The sequence below is a fragment of the Silurus aristotelis genome (genome assembly GCF_946808225.1).
Source record: "Silurus aristotelis genome assembly, chromosome: 16".
Taxonomy (NCBI): Eukaryota; Metazoa; Chordata; class Actinopteri; order Siluriformes; family Siluridae; genus Silurus; species Silurus aristotelis.
The window spans coordinates 24,446,299-24,472,668 of NC_139589.1; the positions used below are offsets into that span (position 1 = coordinate 24,446,299).

At 38.6% G+C, this 26,370-nt stretch overlaps 1 protein-coding gene across 1 annotated transcript in view; it reads right to left on the reverse strand.

The window, feature by feature from the left end:
• Nucleotides 1–334: 334 nt before the first annotated feature.
• Nucleotides 335–26,370, reverse strand: part of hcn1 (hyperpolarization activated cyclic nucleotide-gated potassium channel 1) — a 77,396-nt gene continuing 51,360 nt past the window's right edge. Inside the window, exons 5-6 of the mRNA XM_083565409.1 lie at nt 23,407–23,571; nt 335–7,544 (exon numbers count right to left, since the gene is read on the reverse strand). Coding sequence (XP_083421535.1) covers nt 6,655–7,544; nt 23,407–23,571 — 1,055 coding nt within the window. The 3' untranslated portion in view covers nt 335–6,654. The remainder of the gene's footprint in view (nt 7,545–23,406; nt 23,572–26,370) is intronic.

Sequence of the window (26,370 nt, forward strand, 5' to 3'; positions counted from 1 at the left end):
AAACTAGCTAATATATGTGATGCTAACCTGCACAACATTAGCAGACTTAAATACAAGCCTATAGCTAGCTAATTATTTGGCTAATTATCTGTGTAATCATTCTGAACATTCCAAATGAACACCTAGCATGCTATGCTAAAAACCTAGCATGATATGATATAGGTATAAAACAGTGAAAACACACAGACGGGACAGTAAATTACTTTATTCCTTTTATTTTTTTCCCTCTAGATTTTAAAGGTTTAATTATTTACAAACAAAAAAGAAAAAACAGAGGAAATTTATTTTATCTGCATAAAGTGGTAAGAAAGTCATCATCTTTTTTCTTTCCACATCGAATAAACCAATGTCCTTCTTTTTTTTCTCTTCACAATTTATTCTGTCCTTTTTAATGCACACAATCAGCAGAATAAAGAGATGAGAGTTTTTTTTCCTTTCTTTTTTTTTTCTTTCTTTCTTTCGCCTCACTTTTTCATCATGGAAGAGACGATCCTCACAAGCAGCCACGTGGTTCTGTAGCTGTGTTCGTTCGCAGCACGGCCTCTTTTTTGTTTGTCTCTTTAGTTTTCATTTCCTTACACGCTTACACACACACACACACACACACACACACACACACACACACACACACACACACACACACACACACACACACAAAGACAAAAAGATGGAAAATAAACGGCAGGAATCTCTGTGCTGGTTTCTCAAAGTACTGAACAACGGTGTTTGTTTGTTCTACATGTGTGTGTGTGTGTGTGTGTGTGTGTGTGTGTGTGTGTGTGTGTGTGTGTGTGTGTGTGTGAGTGTGAGGGTTAAATGGCAGAAACACTTCTCCTCTAAAGGCAAAAAGCACTGACAATAGAACAGCTGTGGCTAACCATCGCTAACCCAATGCCAAGTCCGAGGTCTGCATCAGGAACCGAGATGTGATGAAAAAACATGGAAAAAAGAATAAATTTGCGCTAAACTTTCGGTTTTAAATGTTTATTACGTTGATTTTATGCTACATCCTGGTCACGTTCGAATCAAACAAACAAATTCTGAAGGAAAAATAAGGCGTGAAAGGAAGTGGGAAAAAGATCGTTGGTGTCTGTGGTGAATGCACGCCGCTAGTTTAGCTAGTGCTGAGCGTGTTACGTTTCTGATAAGCGTTTCATTTGTGTTTTACCAGCGAGCTTCACCACACAGTACAGCTGCTACAGCTTCTCAAGGGAATTTAAAAACCTAAACAGGCCACACCCACAATTAACGGCAGAAGTAGATAGTACACACCCACATGCAGCAGCAGCAGCAGCAGTCAGGCCACACCATCAGTAGTGATGGCAGTGACAGTCAGGACACATCCCTGAAAACGCGACAACGGTAGCATTCAGGATACGCCCACAAAAGCAGAAGCAGCGGGAGTTAGTACACACCCCCACAAGTGACAGTTAGCAGTTAGGAGACGCCCCAAAAGCAACAGCAGTAGCAATCAAGACACACCCACAAAAGCAAAAGCAGTAGCAGTCAGGCCACACCCCATAAATAATCACAGTCGCAGTCAAGACATGCCCACAAAAGTTACGGCAAAGTCAGTCAGGACACGCCCCCACAAATAACCACAGTACCAGGCAGGACACGCCCCCACAAATGCCCGTAGAAAACGCCCCCACAAGTGACCGTAGCAGGACATGTCCCCTAAACAGCATTAGCAGACAAGCCACGCCCACAAGCAACAAACTACCAAAATTATACAGCTACACTGGGCCATGTGATTTAAATGAGTAGTTTGTAAAATTTTTTTATAAACAAAACTGTTTACAATTTTTTCTTTTTTTTAACTGATACGATTACAACAATAACAAGATAAAAAAAAAGTCCATGACGAGACGTGACATCTCACGTTATTAACCGTCTTAGAACAAACCAAACGCCAAGTATTGCCGGTTTCATCCCCGAGCGTTTCTTCTGTTATTTTAAAGTGCAAGTGGAAGAATGTTACTTTGCTTTGGCCAGTTTTGCTTCACACATCATTCAAACGCAATCATGCAAACTCGCTACTAATGAATGGAATAAAATTGTATACGTTTGTTCAGAGATAAACAGGATGACTTCAAGATGATCCTAAAGATATCCATGTTCCTTTCATGTCTCGTAATTACGATATGTCATTTTTTTGGGACAGGACTCGAAGGTCACTTGGACACCAGGCCATACTGCTGAGAACTCGTCTGTGCAAGACAGGAACCACGAGAGGACGAGGGGGACGTTATGGCTACAGTTCAGGCACACAAATACTTAAAAACGTGCGTTTGCTGAACATTCCGTCTGATACAATTTACATACACACAAATATAGTTTTCAGGCAGACACAAAAAAAACCTGATCACGTCTAATCAAAACGTCGACAGTTTTACACGTTATGTGGACGTATTTGTGATGATGCATACGGAAATGCAAATCGGTTTCTGCACTACGCCATGGTTTTTCTTTCCATCCTGTGAGTCTAAAGCGTGATGTAATGAGGCTTCTAACTCGAGGTCCGGATACTTTTTCGCTTCACCGCCGTCTTATTTAACCCTCATGTTCTGTTCACTGATCAGATGGTTCAGTGTTTTATCTTCATTTTAGTGAGGACATGCGGACAAAACTTTTCTGCTGAAGACGAGAAAAACATTTGCTCAGTCATGACAGGAACGATTTACTTGTGAGGTGGTTTTAAAAAGCTTTAAAACTCGTTTTGTAACACGCCAACAGATGGCAGCACAAGGCTGCACGCATAGTCACAGGAAGCACCGACTTTCAAGTCAGTGTGCCAAAAGACAGAGTCCTGTTTACACCAGGATCTGCGTAACCGCTGCTGATCTGACCACGTGTGTCACTGTGTCTGCTAATCTCATCACGTGTGCGCCTCACACGTGAGTTTCTCGCCGGAAACAACATGATCTCACTTCAGCACCCACCGTACTCACCAGACTCACGGTTCGGATCACGTTACGGTTATTGAGTAACAGATTGGGTAATTTTTCAGATCAGCAATAAAAAAGGGGGAGGAGACAAACCTAATTGGCTTTCTTTTTCTTGTAATAAAGAGAAAGCAAGGAGCAGAAGAACGCAAGATGTTCTGCTCTTTCGCTTGCAGTCCCTTTCACGTGAACACGTGACTACTCAGTGTAGTTCTGAAATTACTTAGAAAGCAAAATCGGCTATCATTAAAAAATTACGATTATTCCGCAAATGAAAAAACGAGCAATTAAGCCACAGGTCACGTGCATGTTAATCCGTGAGCCGTGATCCGTACGAATGACGGATCAACTGCGATCTGCTTCCTTCCAATAGTTACTACAGAAAAGTGTTCAAATATGTATGAGTATGTAAAGTGAACAGAATATAAGGGTTACAATTCGGCATAATACACCTGAGTCCTAAGCCTCATGGTGAATGGACACACACACACACACACACACACACACACACACACACACACACACACACACACACACACACACACACACACACACAAAACCTTAATGCAACACAGTATTAGCTTTAGTTTGATTCGTCTTTGCCACCGTTTACAGACAGACACAAAAAACAAATCCTCGCTCAATAACAGCAAAAAAAAGCCGTGTACAGTGCAAATCAGATTCAATCTGGCATTTCATTCTGCGCACCACTGATGCGGCCAAGATGGATTTATTTGCTCGGATAATCTCTCTCTCTCTCTCTCTCTCTCTCTCTCTCTCTCTCTCTCCCTTCTAAAATAAAAAGACTTGTGCAATGAAAAAAACGTTTGGTTAGCGGTGCTTGTTATGAAGCTCGTGATGGATAATTGACCGATCGTAAGCCCAGGTTATGCATCGTTTCTGCTTCCATTTGGGCTAAAAATTGGATTGAAGCGACTACCACGAGGCATAAAAGTGCTGAGGTGTTTAAAACGATGTTAGCATGAAACCTAATGCTAACTAGCTCTGGATATTAGCTATCGAGTTACTGCTTTGCTAATTTGGAAAATCATTAAGAACATTAGCTTCAAGCCTGGATTATGACTTTTAACTATAAATATGCATATATGCATACACAGTATGGTCAAAAGTATTTGGACGCCTGATGTTTCCACCCAGATGTGCTTCTTTTCCAAAGTCTTAGCACAAACTTGGAGGCACACAATTGTATTGGACACCTTTGAATGCAGCATGATATTTTCCCTTCACTTGAACTAGGACAGTTAGACCTGTTTTGGCATGACAATGCTCCTGTGCACTAAGGCAATTTCACGAAGATCTGTTTTTTATGGGATAAGGTGGAAAATCTCCTGCTATAGCGCTTTAAATCTTATTGAACACCTTTAGGATGAATGTGAACACTGACTGCACCCCAGGCCTCCTCACCTCACCTACTGTACATCAGTACATACTTTACTGAATAAATCTCAACTCTTTACAAAATCCAGTGTAACACCTCCCCTAAAGAGCGGAGCTGATTATTAGAGCAGATGGGAACTAGATGAGGAATGGGATGTTCAGAAGAAGCACATACCAATCTGATGGTCAGGTGTCCACAAACTTTTGTCTATATGATGTATTAAGATGGCTGTTCAGAAACTATAGCTATGGAATGTAATACCAGCATAAAACACTAGGGGCAGTAAAGTACCATGTAACCCTGGGCCAGTCTATAGTCTACACTAACTAACTAACTTACTAACTAACTAACTAAATTTGCACTTGTGTCACAGTCACACACTTACACACACTTTTACATCACTTTGCTGGTCATTATTTTACTCTGATCAGGTAAGTAGGCGGTGTTGCTATAGCAAGTGTTGCTATAGCAACGTCCCACATAGGGATTTGTATAAACTATATGCTCCAGATGTTCGGATTAAATCACGTGTGTATATTATCGCTGAATATTTTTTACTTTCCTTCTTTTTGTTTTTTGTTTTGTGGTAAAGTGATGGGAGGAGTCTGCAGTGTCGGTACAGTTTAGCGAGACAATTTCTTTAGTTTTTTTTTTTGTCATATTAACGTCAAAACTGTGAAAATAATGACAGATAAAAAGACTCCTGATTGCTGCTTTGACGTAATTAGTGTATAATAGGAATAACACACATATAATTGACTTCAGCATGGTAACAGTAACTCCGCATTAACTCGGGGCTTGGGGTTGGTCGCGGGATGCGTTACAGACGTGAAAAGTCATGTTGTGAAAGCGTGAATTGCTAATAGTGAAAAAAAAGGGAAAAGAGCTGCTGCATAGCGATTATACAGAGTAAAGTGGATTGCTCGAGCGTAATACTGACGTAAACATAAAACAGAATTAGGCGGAGTCAGTGCAGCGTTCAGATTACAGTAACGATAAAGGTTCTTATCACTCGCGTTTATCGATGTCCTATAAATACGGGGCCCATTTAGAGACAACCTCCTGAAATAAGTGTGCTTTTAGACTACAAAAAAGCTTTTTGTCCCATCATTGATCTCTCCGCTCTGCTCTCCTGCGGTCTCTACAGATCGCTGTAAATGCTCTCGCAGCCTTTTATAGCTCGGTATAAATCCCGTATCGACTCGACCATCGCGTTGTCGTTTGCATTAAGGTTCGCAACGTGTCTCTGATGAGAATGATATCAGGTGTTCGGGTGCCACTGTTATACATATGCATATATAGGTGGGATCCAGGCTTCAGACTGGTAAGACGTCGCCATGTTTTTTCGAGAAATGCAACACACGTAATTCTGCAAGGACTAGCTCTACAAAACTATTTACAACACACATATAGTTTCATTTTTATAATCACAGTCTATTGCATAATGGTGATAATCTTTAGTTTATAAATATTAGAAATGTACACAGTCAAGACGCTTCGTCGTGTTCAGTCTCAGAAACCTCAGGGGTAGAAAATAATCCACTTGCAGCCCTACTGCCTTTTTATAATCCATAAACAGGAGAACTTTGATAAAATAAAGAAATAAAATCAGCAATTTTTATTCCCTTTGGATTCTGTAACACTGCCTCGGTCTTAACACTACACCTCAGTTACTGGACTGTTATTTCACAGAGGAGAAACTCAGCGTTAGCTTTAAGAACCTTCTCTTTCTTCCTCCTTGTCTTCTCTGTCCTCCTCATTAATATCCATATGGATGGAGGAATTTTTTTTTCTTTGTGGGATCGCCAGTATCGGTTTTGTGTGTAGGTTTTCCACAGTGATGCCTAAAAAAGCTGCTGGACTCGTATTTGGACATCGCAGAAAAAAAAATCAAGAATAAAATTAATAAAAAAAAACTGAACAATTTTGCCGGCTTTAGTGTTTCATTCCAGTTACAAAATAAAAAAAAAAAAAAAGAAAAAAAAAAAATCCCCAGCATGTCCTTCATATATACATATCAGAAAGGAAGACTTGCATTTATACTAGTGTTGTCCTGCCTTTATCATATAGGCAGTGTCAATATTCTAGCTTTACATGTATATATTTGTATAATATACATTCTTACGTTGAAGGAGAATGGTTTCTAAAATAGAATATAATACAAGGGTCGAGTCTGTACAGGAAATCTACGAGGTTAGTTTGAGGAAGGAACAAAAATATTTTTTTTTCTCTCCATAAAAATGAAGCAAAATCAATTATTAAAAAAAAACTCGATCAATAAATAACTGAAGAAGAAATAAACAAAATAAATCATAAATTTGATGCAAACCGCATCTTGTCTTGTTCAGTCTCTGTGCCGCTGTTTAAGACGGCCGACTCTCTCCTGGATCCCATAGGATCTCTGTGCTGGACTGAAGAGGGCGCTGCTCGCACTGGTGGTAGCGCGCCTGATGACATTTGTCGGAAAAGCGCCACCCTCGGAGGAACCGTGGCACGAATGGCACCCTGTTGTGGGGCAGAGCCAGGGGCCTGTGGGGAGGGGCAGGGGCTTACTGCAGGCTGAATAGATGCCAAGGATTCTCCAGAGGATGGATGTTGCCTAATGGCTAGTGAGGTTTCATGAGGCAACGAGGGCTGAGAGGCCGAAAGATGGCGCACGTCCCTGCTGAGAGTGCTATGAACTGCCTCGTTTTTTTGCGGGGACGCCTGCTGCTGCTGCGTCGTTACGGCCGACAGCTGTGGCACCAGGGACAGCTGTGAAGCCGTTGGTGATCCGTACTGGAAGGTTCGCCCCGCCGTGAACGAGCAGGGAGACATGACGCCACCGGGCGTCGGCTGCTGTAGGGGCGTAGCCGGGTTGCCTGGCGACGAGAAGGCCACGCTCCCGGCTAGGCGAGCTGCGGGGATTATGGACGCCGAGGTGCTGTAGGTCATTGGGGCCATTGGGGTCATGGGCGAGGACTGCGGGTGCTGCTGGAACTGACTGTTTGCGAACGGAGGCTGAGCCGGCGAGTTAATGATGGAGTTTCCGGACATGGGCGTCGAATTCGCACCTGTGACCGACTGCTTCCTCTCCACCATCATCACCATCTCCCGATCCTGTCGGATAATCTGCTTCAGAAGCTCGTTCTCCTGCGTATTGAACACGCCAGCATTCAGGTCCTTCTGGAACTTCTGGAGCAGGAGGGAGTTCTTCTTCCCTGGAAAGAACAAAATGTTAGCTACTGTAGCTCCAGCAAACACCTTGCGACATATTATTTATATGTTTATAACAGCATATGAGATGGGAAACAATGAAGGTGTAATGAAGGCATGGGGACAGCATGAAGGGAAGACTGATAACTAGCAAAAACACCTAAAACTAAACTCGATAAAAAGTTCGAAGACTGGATACATGACATACGTTATTTATTGACTAATCCATGAGAAGACATGGTGCAATTGTAACGTTGGTGTAGGCGCAATATCATTTGCATTTTTGGTTTAATTACCCTACGAGACTGGAAAGATTTTGACATTTATTGTTTAGTGTGTCAGCTAAACTGTCTATACAGATACAGAGTGGCCATTTTAAGTCTATTAAGCCCATTTGAATTTTGTTGCATGCAACCATTAAACAACGATTAGATCTTCGACCACACCTGGTGTCTCAATCACACCTTTATGGATGTGGTTCAATGGCCTGAAATGCTGAAACGCTAAATGACTCTCATAATTGTAGAGATGACTTTAAGACATATACAGATAATTACAGACTCTGTCAGAGGTGGAATTGCATTTAATCTCTCTCGAGATGCGGTGTGAGGAAGTGTCGGCAACAAGGCACTGGAGAAATCGATTTCAGTGACAGGCATCGATTAGACCCTGTGTATAAGCAGGTGTGAGGTGTGGAGAATTACATAGGGTGATTTGACACACAATGGTTCACAGTGTATGATTTCAGGTTGATGGTGTGTGGGGGGTTCGATTATATAACAGGTAACTAGTGATAGATTATAGATTTGTTTCTCGCTGAAATCTCCTGCGAATAATACAATTTCCTCCTCAGGTTCAAACATATAAAATTCCCTCCCACTTCTACCTTAGATCTCCTTGTCGCATAACTGCTGCCAATCCCAGCAGGGTGAAGGCTGAGACATCTTTCCAAACTGCTGCTCATGCTCACATAGCTGCATGTTCTTGGACGTGGTGCTCTATTGTGTATATACGTGAACTAACTTCGTGTTTCTTCTCATACTGAGTGCATAGACAGTTACACTTGCTTGGACTCTTGGCCCGCAAAAGACTTGGGTAGGATTCCAACTTTTAATAAGGAAATGTAGCAGTCAGCAAAAAGATATCTGGATCTTCTCATTTTGCAGTATACATGCTTGGACCCCCAAACACAACTTTGAGGATTAGGATTCATCATTAGGATATCAGCCTTAGTTTGTCATGAAGGACCAGTGATTGACTAGCATCAGCCTGATTGACTTATTATATCATTGTGATTATTATATGTAAGTTTCATTTTTAGTAAGGTGGTATCAGGTGCATTGATTGGTTGGAAGAAAAACCTGCATTTTTGTGGAAAAGATTTAACACCCATGCCCTAGACAACTGCCTACGCTGCCTATAGGTAGCGTCCAGTGTTGGGCAGTAACGCGTTACTAGTTACCGGTAACGCGTTACTTTTTACAGTAACTGATACTGTAACGCGTTACTTTTAAAAATAAAGTAACTCTGTTACCGTTACCGTATGGTGCGTTACCCGTTACTTTTTTAAATGAATGAATTTGGGCTGAAGTGTAGACTACAGTCTAACATGCTTACAGCAGCGTCGCATTGTAGGATTGGTGGATTACCCTCTGTAAACACGAAGAAGACGCACTGTGGGCGTGTCTCCTTTTATTCAGGTCTGTGCGGCAGTCATGGCGAGTCGAGGCGAGAGCAAGACGAGTTTCTCAAAGTGGAAATATGATCATTATTTCACTTTAGTTGAGCATAAAGACAAAAACAATTGTAGTCAAATGTAAGTTGTGTCTTTCTGGTTCGAAGCTCGTATCTACTGCGATAAACAGCAACTCCAATCTGTTGAAGCTTCTCCAGGAACTCCATGCCTTAGGAGCTAGAAGCTAGAAGCTAACCCGGTGTTCTGTTCTACATTGTTGATAGTTTTCATACTTCAGCTGTGAAAGGAACATGTTTAAGAGCTCAACACAACAGCTTTTATGATGCAGAAGCCACTTTAGTGTTTGATTGTGAATCTATTATTCAGCTTGTTTTGTTCTTTATTTCAGAAATCCTTGTGATATATTCAGTTTGTGCTGCTCTGACTTTAATTTAATAGTGTTTAAAATAACTTTGTGTTTAAGTCAGTTTTGTGTTTGTAGACCATAACACATAAAAGGGCATTAATGGGAACATTAAAGAAGGTTCTTTAAAAAAGTAACTAAAAAGTTACTTTTAACAGTAACGCATTACTTTTTGGTGTAAATAATCAACAAAGTAACGGAGTTACTTTTTGAATGAAGTAACGAGTAACTGTAACTAGTTACTATTTTTTAGTAACGAGCACAACACTGGTAGCGTCAACCCTGAATAGACCTTAATGGTGAAGGTCCATTCGTTCTACACAGTAGCCAAGGTCCATTGTTTTCTTGCTTTGACCCCTGGCCACAAAAAGCTCTGTCTTTGATGAATTTCTGACTGACCAGTGAACATTCTTGTGACACATTCTGTGATGTTTGCCTTTTTTTCTCTATCTGTATACTGTACTGATTTATCACCTCATCACCTGATATCACCCAGAGAAGGTTTCTGTTCTTTCTTATATTATCTCAAAGAGGTTTATTCTCACCACTGTCATCTCTGGCTTGTTTATCAGTTCTCCTAAAGGTTTTATAAACTTCAAACATCACAAACATTTATTTGGATGTAAGGCACGCCATGCCATAAATTCCACTACTGCTTCTCAATTTAAGCTGAAGAGATATATTTCTCCAAAAAGGTTCTGGGCGATTTTAAAAAAATGGTTGTGATACATTTCCACCACAGGTAATGAATATCATGGTATATAATCTATCTAACAAACTGTCCTAAACATATCAGTGACCTCCATTCAGTAGCGGTTCATAACAATACATCAGTAAAGTGCTTCACATAATTTCGATATCATGAAAATTGATTGTTGATATATTGCCTGGCCCTCTGTGCATAACTAAACAATTTGCAAGAAATTCATGGACGTCTCAAATTTACATTTGTGGATAAAAATCAGGTACTTTCTACGTTTTTGTGCATTGCATCATCTTTTTATCCACGTGATGATGGGTGATGTAAAGAAACACTAATTATTCTATAGAGCCAATTCTTGTGTCCTTGTGTTTTAGTGGAAATTGGTAGCTACTGTATATTCTAGCGGATCTGAGTGTTTTCTGACAGCGTAAAGAAACGGCTTCACTGCCTTTATGTAAGTGTAAAAGCAGCAGCAGTGACTTGGGGATTTATTTCTTTAGATTTGACCTCTTGTTTTTTTTTCCGGTTTCTGGACGTCTCGCATGCGAGCAGAACTCTTCAATCAGGAGGACTGAAGGCATAAAAGCCATTAACAATCAATCTCTCGGCTACGGCCTTGAACACGATGGCATCCTTTCTCACAGCTTTCACTATTCGGCTTGTCTGCCTGCAGAAATCTTCTTTGACATCCCTCCTCCTCTCTCCTCTCCATGACTGTTTAAAGATTTGTAGCTAAAGCTAATCTTCTACATGGTCTCCTTCAGGCCCAGTTCTCCAGGCTAAGATAAAACCTGGTTTCGAGATGAAATACACTGCAGGTTCGTATTCTTTCATCACAGTAACAAAAACAACATTTACGCTCTTGAGCAATCACGCCTGGGTTCCTCGGAGTCCCAGACCCCTGACCCGCAACAGGCTCAGACAGTGAGAAATACTCGGAGTAAAGGCTAACACCGGAAACCGGGGGGCTGTGATTGGAAAATGAATTTGCCATGTTCCAGCATGTTGTAATCAGACTCTTTAGGGAGATTTGTGCTACAGATTTCCTGCTGGGAATAAGGAAGCACCTTCTGCCGATCGGAGCTCGTTGGGATGCCAAATATACGTATATTGCGTATACAAAATCTATTTGGAAACATGACCTTTCCTGCAATATGTGGTTCTTCTCCAAACTGTTACCCGAAGTTGGAGGCACACGATTGTACAGGACGTCTTTGGATGCGGTATAATAATACAATTTTGCGTTCGCTTGCACTAGGAGACCCAAACCTGTTTCAGCACGGCAATGCCCCTGTGCACAAAGCCACGAAGATCTGCTTTACATGGTTTGGAGAGGAAGATTGAATATATTAAATAAATATTTAAATGTTTAATTATATAAGCATATATACATTATAGATTATATTATATTAAAAGGTATTATATTGATATTTTTATATTATGGGATGTGGATTTAATCATTCCTTTGCACTTCTCTTTCTGCTTTCAGTTCTGTTTCTGTTTCTTTCTTATTAGTTTAATCACCCTGTCGTCAATATGCAGAACCCGTCTGAACATGACACACGAGTCCCAGCAGGGTTCCCTGCATGATAAATTAAAATAAATCAAAGGAGTGAAGAGCTAATAAGAGCAGGAGCTGACGATTAATCCGTCCCTGCTGTTCGAGCTCAAGCCGACGTCTCCCGTCTCACTGTTGTACTGATGGACAAATGCATTTCTCAGACACAAAACCCAAACAAGTGCTGTTCTGCCATGATGTCTAATGTTTATAGCATTATCTATTTTGATCGTGCAGATAAAAACACAGTGTTTGCACCAGGTTCTGGCAGAAATGTTTATCCGCTCAGGCGGAAATAAACGTAAAACGGTTTTTCGAGGAGGACGGGGCCGTCCCTGGGGACACCGGGGCAGGTTTCAGAATCGAGACATGTGCTTGCATATCCAAACAGTCACAATGTCTTTTTTTCGGTTCTTTATATTTGCCATCATGGCAGGATCAAAACGATGAGCTGAACCTTAATAGGTGGTAGTCAGGGTGATATTTACTAAACGAGCGTCCACAGATTTTTACCATGAGATCTTTTTTTGGTTTGTCACACAATGACGTGAATGTGTAAAGTATGCTTAATAATATGGCCCTTAACACTCAACTGCTTAATTGTAAGTTGCTCTGGATAAAAGTGTCTTCCAAATGCCCTTAATGCAAATGTATGCAGAGGTTTTAAGGCAAGTGCATATTTTATACAACATTCTATGGGAGTGATCTGAACATAGTATGGAATCCAAACATTTGTCATATTTTCTGTCCAGAAAAAGTTTTCACGACTCTTTTTACCTTCATCGTGCCGGCAAAGTGACGGCGAAGAGAAAATCTGGTTAGAGAGCAAATATGTGAGTATTTACGACATTCTAGACACAACAAACATTTTATTTACGACGATTTAACTAAAATTAGAACGTGATATGATGACAAGCAGTTCCAGACTGGAACAAAAAGGAATATATATTTGACGTGATTTCCACAATTGGCGAATCGATCGAATTATTCGTTTGAGAAATGATTGAGATGATTTGTATGCACACTTTTATACGTCAATGTATTTCTACGGATTTACAAGGACATTTCTTCATGGTTTGTTTTTCATACTACTCGAAATGGATCGTATCTATCGGACAATGGACATCACCGGATAGAAAACTTCTGAACAGAGAAATGAAAGCGATCTACAGCTGGAACTCTGCTGATCTACACACTTCTCCATGACACAAGTCACTACTTACTACTGCTGAGAAAAAAATCCACTTACATGATGTAGGAAAATAGTTTTGGAGGAAGCATGAACTCTGTGAATGAGGAGTTAAACAGAAACATGTTGTTGATGTGGAACATGACTGGGTGTGTAATGTGAGTCAGGTAGCATCAGATTTCCTGTAGCATGTACATTAGCATTTTATCCAATTCAGTGCCCAGTGTTAAGTGACACACATGAGTTCTGGTTTTATGTGTTTCCTTTTCTCAGAAAGATGCATGTTGATTTAAGACAGTGTTATTTGACAGAAGCCTGGTGTCGTAACGACCAGACAGACAGGTGTCCAGTTTTCGAGAATTTTGTGACCAATTTTACCTTCCAAAATGTGAAAAGCAATAAATATTCTAATCGTTTAAAAAAACAGAAAATGGCCAGTCTGAACAGCCTGAAGAAATGTGCTTAGTTCACTGAATGTAGATTGAAAGGTTTCGAAGTTTAAGAGTCGAACTTTTTTTCAATGGAAGTAAACTGGCGAGTTTTATTCTGTTTGGTTTAAATGAAAAGGTGAAGGAATGTAGTGAGTTCAATTAATTTTAAAGTCTATAAAAATGTGTTATTGAGCTTCAATAACAGCAAGGTTCATTGTGCACAGTGTGCAAAAATCATGTCTGTATGGAACATATTAGAAAATGTCCGACAAAGATATTGATACATATCTGCTGCCTATGTGGTTAAACATATGATAAATCGAACTAGCTAAATTCTTCTTTTAGCTGCTCCCATTAGGAGTCTCCACAGGAGATCATCCGTCTCCATCCCCCCTGTCCTCTACATCTGCCTCTTTCACCCCAACTACCTGCATGTCTTCCCTCACCACATCCATTAACCTCCTCCTTGTTCTTCCTCTTTTCCTTCTTCCTGGTGTCTCCATCCTCAGCATTCTCCTACTGATATACCCCATGTCCCTCCTCTGCACATGTCCAAACCATCTCAATCTCACCTCCCTCACCTTGTCTCCAAATTGAAATTAAAGTAAAAGTCTCAGTAACAAACTACATTTACTTCAATATTGTCCATCACTGTTATACCCATCACATATTTTCATGGGAAGTCAATGGGAATGTTGTTCATTTTGAGCTTCTAAAGCAGGAAAACTTTAAATCTTACTAGTTGGAAAAATACAACGTGGTCAAACTGAACAAATTGACTGATTGTACTGAGTTTGGTGAATGCAGCTTGAAAGGTTTAGGCATTATACTGTATTAGTCCAACCTGAAAGTTGTTGGAAATGTAAGGTTCTGTTACAGAAAAAGTCATTCTGATCAGTTAGAAAGTCATAGCAAGTAGAACCTGCTGGATGAAGTAGATCACAATTGGATGAAGATCTGGAGCTGGAGCTGGTGCACGGTCTAGTGGAGGTAGCTTTAGAAATTTTGGGGTCTCTCTGTGATGATAATGATAATGATAATAATAATAATAATAATAATAATAATAATAATAATAATAATAATAATAATAACAACAGAAAAGAACTACTGCCATCAAAGATGTTTGTTTGAACTCCTTACAAAAATCTCCACTATATCAGTGATGACACAGATGACTAATTAGAACAAGTGCATATCATAGAAAATGAAGAAATCTTCTAACTGGCAACCCGTTCGACAAAAAAACAAAAAATCTAAAAAACAAAGCTTCATTACTATGCTGGTATTACGGCCCGTTTGGTTTATTAATGGTAGATTTTATGCTTTATTCAAGTTCAGAATCTTTTGAAGAAACTTGGAAAGTGAAAGAACTGTGAAATAAAGTCAGTCTGCACTTTAAACAAAAACCTACAACTAATTAAAACTGATACTAAATCTATAAAGTATTCTGAATAAAAATCCCTGAAACGGATGGTTATTTGCACTTGGACTGTTCGGCTCTAACGCTTCATCGTCTGCTCGTCATTCTCTCTCTCTCTCTCTCTCTCTCTCTCTCTCTCTCTCTCTCTCTCTCTCTCTCTCTCTCTCTCTCTCTCTCTCTCTCTCTTTTTCTTTCTTTCTCTCTCGTTCCCACGACCCGTTTGCTGTAGTTTCTGTCTGTCAGCTTTAAATGAAACTTTGTGAGGCGTGTTGCAGCGTCCCATTAATTCAAGCCCTTAACCAGGTGGCTTCTTCTCTGCATCGCTACAAACTGAGCATTCAGGAGTAATAAAATGAATAATAATAATAATAATAATAATAATAATAATAATAATAATAATAATAATAATAATAATAATAATTTAATGATGCATTGTGCAAAATGGCAGCATTTAAACAGTCCCTAAGTTCTCCGCTTGTTTGTTTTCCCCCACATGTTCACGTCAAGTTGATGCGTAAAGATGCTGCGGTGGGAAGCAATGAAATAACCAATGAGCAACAGCCTTGAGCATGAAGATGGAAACCAGAGAGAAGGAGCATCATGCTCAGTGCCACTAGCACAAGATGCTTTCTAAAGGAATTTCCAGATCAGATTAGTCAAATTGTTAGTTAAAATATCCCAGTAAACATGCACTGACAGTGTACTCTATATGTTATTCGGGATATAGACTATATTCACAAAAGTATTGGGACACCAGACTTCATTATGTGCTTCCTCTTCAAACTAGACGTCTTGGGATGTTGTAGAGTGAAATTTTGCCTTCGCTTGAACTAGGAGACTCAAACCTGTTCCAGCATGACATTGTGCACAAAGCCAGCTCCATGAGGATCTGCTTTACATGGGTTGGAGCAGAAGATCTCCTGCTAAAGAGATCCAACCCTTTGGGACACCAAAGGGCACCTTAGGAACCTCCTCACTTACTCACCTACATCATTACCTGAATGAATATCTAAAAAATCTTCACATAATGTAGTGAAACATCTTCCCAGATGAGTAAATCTCATTATAACAGAAACTCAATGTGGAATGTGATGTTCAACATGGTCAGGTGTCCACAAACCTTTGTTCATATAGTGTATAGTTATTAAGATGATGTGTTTCTACTGAAATAAGGCAACAGTCAAGTCAAAATAGTTTTATCTGTTTTTGGTTCAAACTATTTGGGATAAAGAACGAAAATGGAAATAAAATCAGAGAATCTTGTATTTAAGGCTAATTCTGGGTTTGGGAATTATAATCGTTCTTCTCAGATTTCTCTGGAAAACAAGCGTGGATTAGAAGCTTAATTGATGTGGAGGTCTGAGTTCATAACCATTAAAACATTTAGCTGATTTCCAACAATTCTTTAAAAAACATTTTTTCGAACACTTGAAAAAAAAATGTTAATGGAGAGGAACATGTCAATGTTATTAAATACGCTGTGGGTTTGTTGTTTTTTTTGCTTAAACACTTCGACGGAAGATCGTCAGCAAAACAATTTTGGCAGTTTAATAACTTGGTTGGGTTTTGGTTTTAACGTTTTTCCATTATTTATGGATTCTGATGATTTTCCTACATATCCCACAAACTATAATTGTATATAACCCAAGAGTACTCCATCACAATCATAAATTTTTTCTTTATAAATGAATTGAGTTTTAATTCGAAAAAAATAATGCTTTTGACTTGACTGTCTGTATAAAAAGGTGGTGGCTTAGTGGTTAAGTCATTGGACTTAAAAAATCTAAAGATAAATCCCAGCCACACCAAGATGCCACTCCTGGGCCCCTGAGCAAGGCCTTTGACCCCAGAGCTGCTCAGTTGTATGAATGAGATAAATGTAAATCGCGTATGCCAGATGCCATACATATAAATGTAAACCATGATAAAAGTGAATCGGGCCTAAAATAAACACTTGCCATGAATTTACTCCCAAAACCAGTCAAACTGAGCTCTCGAGTGCATAAAATTACCCTCCTAAGTCATAGATCTTTCCCATGATGCTTTTAGTTTGTGAAATCAAGTATTTATTCATTTTTATTATTAAATTATTTATGTTTTTTTTTTTTTTTTTTGAGATGTGGGATTGTATCGAGGAATTTACCTGCTGCCTATTCTTCGGCCAGGATACTCTTGAAAACGAGATGAGCTCATCTCAAGAGGAACTCCTGGTTGAATAATTTTTAGATAAAGATACATACATTGTGATCAATCGTAAAAAAAAATAGAAAACATGGCATTTTGATCAATGCATGGTTAACGTTTTGGTGTTTATATAATTTTTTTCTTAGTTTTTTTGGATGAAACAAGCATTTGCAGTCCAAAAGTAAAAATAAAAATACAAATAATAATAAGCACAACGAGCACAGATCATGACCCGGTCTGCATTTCTTTTTTTTTGGTATCAGTCAAAACCCCCTGTTTTTTGTTTTGTTTTTTTTTTTAATGGGGGGTGGTAGGGGGTCAGATGTATCCAATCCATGCTGGAGGTTGTCTTTGTGCCGGGCCGAGCCGAGCGTGTCGTGACCGACTTAAAAGGGAACGGATTTTTACACGATGCTGGAATTCCATCAGCAACATGACACATCATCACATCATCATCATCATCATCATCATCATCATCATCATCATCATCATCTCCGGGATTAGTTTAGATTAGATTGGACTGGCCTGATCACATCGGTGCTTATCTGCTATTGATTGCTTTTGACTCGGACATCACGATGATGCAAAAGCAAGCCGGTATGAACATGCCTGAGTTTCCAAACATTCAGAAACAAAATGAACTGAAAATCTAAAAATCACAAGCAGTAGTTGCCGTGCTTTGGGAAAGATTTAATTAAAGATACCTTCATAAACAGAAATAAAATGCCGGACCAGGTGCTAAAATTCGAGCGGCCGTATTCAGAGACATACATTAAGTCCAGATTTTAATGATTTCATCAAAATACTGAATTAAAATAAATCTCACACCCACAACAAGGTCATGATTTTACCTGAGCGTATCACGGATTTATAAACTGATCACTCATGCACTCATTCATACCCTATACAGTTAAAAGCTTGTGGACTGTAAGACTGGCATGTGCTTCTTTTTGAACGTCCCATTCCACATGTATTCCCTGTTTGCTGTGATAATGAGCTCCACTCCTCTGGGAAGATGTATTACTAGATTTTGTGGAGATTTGTTGAGATTTATTCAGCCCCAAGGGTGTTAGTAAAGTCAGGGACTGATGTAAGTGAGGTGAGAAGACAAAACATGTTTGGATGTGTCTTCTTAAGAAAATTCTCAGAGGCTTGAAAATACTGCACACACAGCTACTGTGAATCATATCCGATTTTATTCCCCCCAAAATGTTCCCATAAAGTTCTACACACAACTGTATCAGACGTCTTTAAATGCAGGAGCATGAAATTTACCCAAACCCCAAACCTGTTCCAGCGTTCCAGTAGCTGACTTTACTAACACACTTCTAGCTGAATGAATCTCCACACAATCTCCACAAATTCTAGTGGAACATCTTTCCAGAAGAGTGCAGCTGATTATAAACATAAATGGAGATTAATTGTGGAATGGGAAAAGAAGCACATACCAATCAAACGGTCACGTATCCACAACCTTAAACCATATAGAGTAGTTTAGAATATTGATTAGAAGTTGTTTTTGTTATTAGACCCCAGGAAGTCGGGGGGATTTTTACGATTTTTTGGGTGTGGCAATAAGGACAAATAATCAGGGAAGGGCAGTATTTATGATACGTGTATTTCAAATATAAAATCAGATTTTGTCATATTTATTTGAGAGGGTTAATAAAAAAGGCTTCATATTTTGTATCAAAATACTTTAGTGTTTTCTATTTTGTAGTTTAAAATACTGGAAAATACTTTTGTAAGAAGTTCTTTTTTTTTTGCATTTTGCATTTTGCGTATTTTGCATTTTGTAGCATTTTTTGTATTTTTTTATAGATTTATTTGTTGAGATCAGAACAGAAATTTGATCAATAAAGAAAAAGTGGTGAAACCGGCAGGCTTTTTAATGGGTGTCCACTGATCAATAAATAAATATTTGATTGCTGAATATTGTACACTAATTAAAGCAGCTTTTTAGTAGGATCATTATTTTGCATCCCATCGCATGTATGACTGCTGACACATAATATATTATTATATTTATGATTATTGATCGAATGATTAATTAGAAAATAGTTGCTATAAATGCAGGTGCCATCAGTCGTCTTCTAATGAATGACTTGAGTTGATGTTGCTGATGTAAAGTTGCCCTTCGTTACCGAACACCGAGTAACTAAATAAGGGTCCAATTATGATTCTTTCTCAAACTGTTCAACATTAAACTGTTGTTTACATTAAAACTAACCTTCATGCGGAAGATCACAGAGACACGTGTGTGAATATTTGATCTGTGAACTGGTTGAATGCGTCAGATTTATTACGGGACTCTGTGCAGAGAAAAGCTGCTGCTATCAAACACTGTTTACTTAATAAACAGAGTCGGTGTAATGGTGAAGGAACAAATCAAACAGAGCAACTGATGGAAGGTTTGGGAAGGAAATTCATGCTCCCATGTAACAGTATATACAGTAGTTTATTCTGAAACATGGTCTGGCTGCTGGATTTTGTATTTTTTTAAAAACACTTAAACTATTTATTTTTGTTTTTAAAATACATTTTATTGTATCTTTGCCCAACCCTGAGTGTGATGTTAATATTTAAACAATAATAAAAGCTTATTGTTCACGATTTCATTTTCTTTCCGTACAAATAATTTAAGGTCTCATCACTGATGCTACAAAAACAAACAAACAAACAAACAAACAAACAAATAAATAAATGCTTTTTCGTTTTCATTTTGTAATCACCACATCACACACCCCAACACAACACACACACCCACACACCCACACACACACACACACACACACACACACACACACACACACACACACTACTAGCATTGACAGTCTCGGACTGACTCTGAATACGGCCAATGAAACAGGTTCTGCAGGCATCATGTCACTGTAACGTAGATGACAATCGCATGCGACGTGAGTAATAAAGTCACACATTCTTCTCATATGCTTAAAGGGAAAAACGGTATACTTCGTGTCGACTGCTCACAGTGAACCTGCTGATCATCAGCATTTGTCTTAGCTGCTGCAAAATTAAAAAGTATTTGGAATTATTACATGCAACGTGCAGTAAACATCTGAGGAAAATGTAATATACTGTAGCTATATATCTGTATATGAATATACTACTCATAAATATATACATTTCTGCCCAAAATCTGAACATTAAACGGTTTTTAAAAAAACATTTGGATATTGTGTCTTTTAAAAAAGCGGATCATTTACCACATTTACCACATTTTCTGGACCATATTTTCATCATTCTGTGTTTTACGTCACTGTAATATATCAATTATTAGCATAGTTGAGGTACACATTATATCACACTCCTCAAGGAGTTCATTCTTTATGTGTTTTTTAATAAACTTTTTACAAATGATACAAGGCTTTTTTTTTTTTTTTTTTTTGTACATTTCTGAAATTATTAAAATTGATAATATTTATACCGGAGTGATTTAATGTCCAGTAAATATGTTAAAGTAGCAAAAAACCCGCAATAATCTCTCATAATAATAATTATACCTACATATCGGTTTGGTTTTTAATATTTGCAGATTAATTATACTGTATATTATTGGAAAAGTCAATAAAAAATTTGTTTTGTTCCTTTTTCTTGTTTGTTCGCAAAAAAAAATAAAAAAAATCTTTTTACATTCTTTGTTAATATTTTATGTTTTGGAATATTTTTTCGCAATAAAACTTGATGAAGAAAAAGTTTCTTGTATGCATTTTTTCAAAAAGTACACATTTAAAAAAAAAAAAAAAAAAAACTTTTATGTTCATTTGTTTTCTAAATTCAAGGCTAAAAAAACAAAACGTGAATCACGATGCCTTCGTGTTATTTTTTATTTAATCTTGAAAGCAGAAATCTCACAATACCAATTAGGATAAGTGCAACCGTCCCATCACACATCCAATCTAACATCTAATCTAACATCTAATCCTACTGTGGAATTTCAATGGAGGTCTTTTCTTGGGAGGAAATGTTCCACTCTGGAGCCTTTACAACAAAATAATAAATAATGTGATACAAACTTCAGCAGCATTTCAGAGATCTCAGACAATGAATTAATGCCTGGTGTGAGGCAGGGCAGGGCAGGGTAGGGTAGGGCAGGGCAGGGCAGGGCAGGGCAGGGTAGGGTAGGGCAGGGCAGGGCAGCACAGGGCAGGGCAGGGCAGGGTAGGGCAGGGCAGCGCAAGGTGAGGTGGGAAAGGCAGGGCTTAAACGAGCCATGGCAGGGTGGGGCAGAGCAGGGTAGGGTAGGTAAGGGTGGCAGGATGAGTTGGGGTTATTCTGTAATAAATGCATGAAGATTTTGTGTAAGGTGTAACTCTGTAATACGAGGACATGCATCTGTCTCCCATTTCCTGTCACTCTTGTTGCTTTTGAAAGCATGTTGTGATCCATACGTGTGAAGCCATAATGCAAGACGAAGACACTAATGGATTCTGTGCTGATGGTTAATCAGTTATTTCACATCCAGTCATTTTCAAATCTAATAAAGGCATCATACTTGGGCTCTGAAGTTTAGCCAGTGTGTGTTGCATTCATTTGTTTAAAAAAAAAATAAAAAAATTAAATACAATTATTTATTTATTTATTAGTTTAAAAACTACGTTTTGCTCAAAATTTTTAATATTTAAATTTCACTTCATTTATAGTTTCTTGCCTTCGTGTGTTGTGACTTTGCGTTGTTTGGGTATAAAACTCAATATCTCCAGAATCCATTAGTGGCTTCATCCAACCTTCTTGTTTCACTCCGAGAAGTTCATATGGAGAGACAGGAAGTGGGAAACAGACACCTGTCCTCGTATTACAGTACAATGTTATTCTATACACACAATCTTTACATATTCATTACAGAAAAACTCCACCTCTTCCTGCCGTGCCACACCCTTCCAAACCCCATCCAAGCCACACCCTGTTCCACACAGAGTTCCACTAGAATATAGATTATCTGAGATCTCTGAATATGTTGCTGTAGTTTGTATTTTATAATTTATCATTCGTGCAAATGGCTCAAGAGTTGAACATTTCTTTCTAAGAAAAGTCCTCCCTGAAATTCTCATTGACTTCCAGGTTTCGGATCGGACATTAGATTTGACGTTAGCTTGGATGTAATACTTTGCATTATTGCGTATTTGATGACTGCACTTTTTATGATTAAACAAATAAAGAAAATTTCATTTCATTTCATTTCATTTTTTTTTTATAAATAATTTGTTTTCTCTTGTGTTTTGGCTCAGAAACCAAAAAGCTCTTTTTTATTTAATAATAAATTAAAAAGGAACAAAAGCATCCTAATTTACATTCTGTACTTCAATTGTGAGTAAAAAACTGAATCTACGCAAAACGCATGCATCCTGCTTGATTTCATTTAAAAAAATAAAGTTTTATCTATACAACTATTTTCCTGTAAAATCTCATTCGGTTTGTGTCTGTGTGTAATTTTTGCTTTTTTATGTTATTGGAATGAAAAGTACCGCTAACTAGCTACAAATACACACACTGCAGATACGACGACTAGCATGACCCAAGCCGTGATTTCAAGTTTTGTGTTAAATATTGCTAAAACATATTCATGCAATTTATGTATAAAATATGAAACGTCATAAATTACACATTATTTTTGAATGAAAAGAATTTCAGAACAGAATTAAAATACACTTGTTACGCATGTTTTTGAAGAACTAAAGCTATTTAAGAACTTTGCTATCGTTTGAACCTTCACTCCCTGACACCAGATGGTGCTGTAGTTTTCTGTAAGTGTAAGCTCTAAGTAGGGTGGTTGTAATGGGGGGGTTTCAGGGTCGTGCAGGTAAATGCAGGTGAGAACCTGCTCCGGTCTGCTCACTGGACTTTCACTCGGGTTTGGACCGAAATGTAGGCAAAAAAACAACTAAAACCAAACTTCAACCGGGACATGCACCACCTTCCTCCTTCACACACACACACACACACACACACACACACACACACACACACACACACACACACACACACACACACACACACACACACAAGCAGTTACATCTACTCTACTTTATCTTATTATTAATATTATTATTATTATTATTATTATTATTATTATTAATATTATTAATATTATTATTATTATTGTATTCTGTGGTAAAGGCAGATGAAAGGAAACAGACAGGAGGATGGACAGATAGCATACACAGTGACATGCAGCATGATGGCAGACGAGTGGAATGAGGGAACTGACGCAGAAATGAGCGGACGAAGACGAGGTCGAGGGAAGCGTATGTCTCGGTCTTACCGATTCGGTCCAGGCGGTCGATGGCGACGGTCTCGAAGGCGCGACGCATCATGGGGTATTCCTCCAGCACTTCGTTGAAATGGTCTACGGAGAGCGAGAAGAGGCGGCAGTACGTGTCGGAGCGGACGCTAGCTGTGCGGCGGCCTTTCGTCAGGAGGCAGATTTCTGCAGGAAAACAACGAGGAACTATAAAACACCCGCATACGTAACATCGACTTTAAAACACACACATAAAGAACTAATTCATTACTACAGAGAAACACCTCGATAGACCCTCAGTATATTATCAAAAACAGATCGAAAGAAAGAAAGAAAGAAAGAAAGAGGTATAGAAAGGAATAAAGTAGAATGGGTAGATTAGAAGGAATCGAGAGAGAGAGAGAGAGAGAGAGAGAGAGAGAGAGAGAGAGAGAGAGAGATGAAATCTGTAGTGTACATGTACAGTATCTATAAATACAGTTATCAGAAGGGAGTCTCAGAATGTCTCATTCACATCTCACAGAGCCATTTATCATCCTGTCCATAAGATAATGGTTTTGAGCGATAAAGGCTGCTGCTGCTGTTAAACAGCTGGACGATGCAGCATCGCGCCACGCCGTCGCGTATTTAAAGCAACCAAACGTTTGTGTTTTTGTTGTTTTGATGTTTATAAATATCACAGATTAAGTTTCTGTACGTGACACATGTTCAATATAATGCAGACACGAGACAAACGAGACGTCTGCAGACATACGCCATCAAAATCAACAAACAAAAAAGAGAGGGATTCATCTATTCGAACTGTACACTAGATAAAAAAAGAAAATTTTACAAAAGAAATACAGAAATACAGAAATAAAGAAAGAAAGAAAGAAAGAAAGAAAGAAAGAAAGAAAGAAAGAAAGAAAGAAAGAACAGAACAGAAGGAAAAAGAAAGAATGAAAAAGAAAGAAAGAAAGAAAGAAAGAAAGAAAGAAAGAAAGAAAGAAAGAAAGAAAGAAAGAAAGAAAGAAAAAACTGAAGGGAAAAGAAAGAAAGAAAGAAAGAAAGAAAGAAAGAAAGAAAGAAAGAAAGAAAGAAAGAACTGAAGGGAAAAGAAAGAAAGAAAGAAAGAAAGAAAGAAAGAAAGAAAGAAAGAAAGAAAGAAAGAAAGAAAGAAAGAACTAAAGGGAAAAGAAAGAAAGAAAGAAAGAAAGAAAGAAAGAAAGAAAGAAAGAAAGAAAGAAAGAAAGAAAGAAAGAAAGAAAGAAAGAAAAAACTGAAGGGAAAAGTAAGAAAGAAAGAAAGAAAGAAAGAAAGAAAGAAAGAAAGAAAGAAAGAAAGAAAGAAAGAAAGAAAGAAAGAAAGAAAGAAAGAAAGAAAGAAAGAAAAAACTGAAGGGAAAAGTAAGAAAGAAAGAAAGAAAGAAAGAAAGAAAGAAAGAAAGAAAGAAAGAAAGAAAGAAAGAAAGAAAGAAAGAAAGAAAGAAGTTGGGAGTATAGAAAGAAAGAAGGTAAGAAGGTAGATAGGAAGGAAGGAAGAAAGAATGTATAAAGAAAAGGTAAAAAAATGAGAAATGTGAATTAGCAACACGTTTATGCTAATTATCGCTCGTTAAATCTTTCCTTCAGTGTCATAAAGAGGCGGTTTTGAAAAAAGGGCTCGTGTGCTGTTGGATTGGAACACAGTCATTTGTGCGTTCAGGACACGTCCATGAGAGGACAAGTGAGTGTGTCTCAGAGCATACGAGTGCCGGATAAGATGCTTCCTGTGTGTGTGTGTGTGTGTGTGTGTGTGTGTGTGTGTGTGTGTGTGTGTGTGTGTGTGTGTGTGAGTGTGTGAGTGTGTGTGTGTGTGTGTGTGTGTGTGTGTGTGTTTGTGTGTGTGAGTGTGTGTGTGTGTGTGTGTGAGTGTGTGAGTGTGTGTGTGTGTGTGTGTGTGTGTGTGTGTTTGTGTGTGTGTGAGTGTGTGAGTGTGTGTGTGTGTGTCTCCAGCTGAGAGCGAGAACACGGTGTACGCGTGTTTAAATGCAGACGCTGCGTTTCTCCTGATGGTAAAGAAGCGTTCGCGCTGTAATTGGTTCATTAGCCTCCAGTCTCTTTGCCACAGAACTGACAGAGAGGAAATGTGGAGATGGAGAAGCACCGCTGTGAGGAAACTTCTCCACCAGGTTCCATCTGCGGCTGAAGTTCATCCGATTGTTCTCTACAGCGGGTCGTACTGCACGCTGCATACAGCCATAATTACCTCTCTGTCGCCATGGAAACAACATACAACACACGTGCTACACCCGTCTATTTACTGCCTGGAAATGATGGATGGAGTGAAGTAAGAAAGAAATGAATGAAGAAAGGAAAGATTAAATGAAGAAAGGAAGCAAGAAAGGAAGAAATGATGGGGAAGAAGGAAGAAAGAAAGATTGAATGGAGAAGGAAAAGAAAGAGGAAAGAAAGTAAAAAAGAAAGATTAAAAGAAAAAAAGTTGAAAGGAATGAAGGAAAGAAGGAAGGAAGAAAAGAAAGATTGAATGAAAAAGGGAAAAACAGAAGAAAAAGAAAGGAAGGAAGGAGGGAAGGTAAAAATGTTTAAAAGAATGGGGAAGGAGAAAAAGAAGAAATGAATGAAAGGAAAAAGGTTTATAGGAAGAAAAGAAAAAAGGGAAAGAAAATAATGAAAAGAGGGAAAGATTAATTAAAAGGAAGAAAGAATACACAAAAGAATTTTTAAAGAATTCATCAGTTTTACCACACACACACACACACACACACACACACACACACACACACACACACACACACACACACACACACACACACACGCATACACACAGACACACACACACACACATACAAACACACACACACACACACACACACATACAGTGGGTACGGAAAGTATTCAGACCCCCTTAAATTTTTCACTCTTTTTTATTTTGCAGCCATTTGCTAAAATCATTTAGGTTCATTCTTCTTCCTCATGAATGTACACACAGCACCCTATATTGACA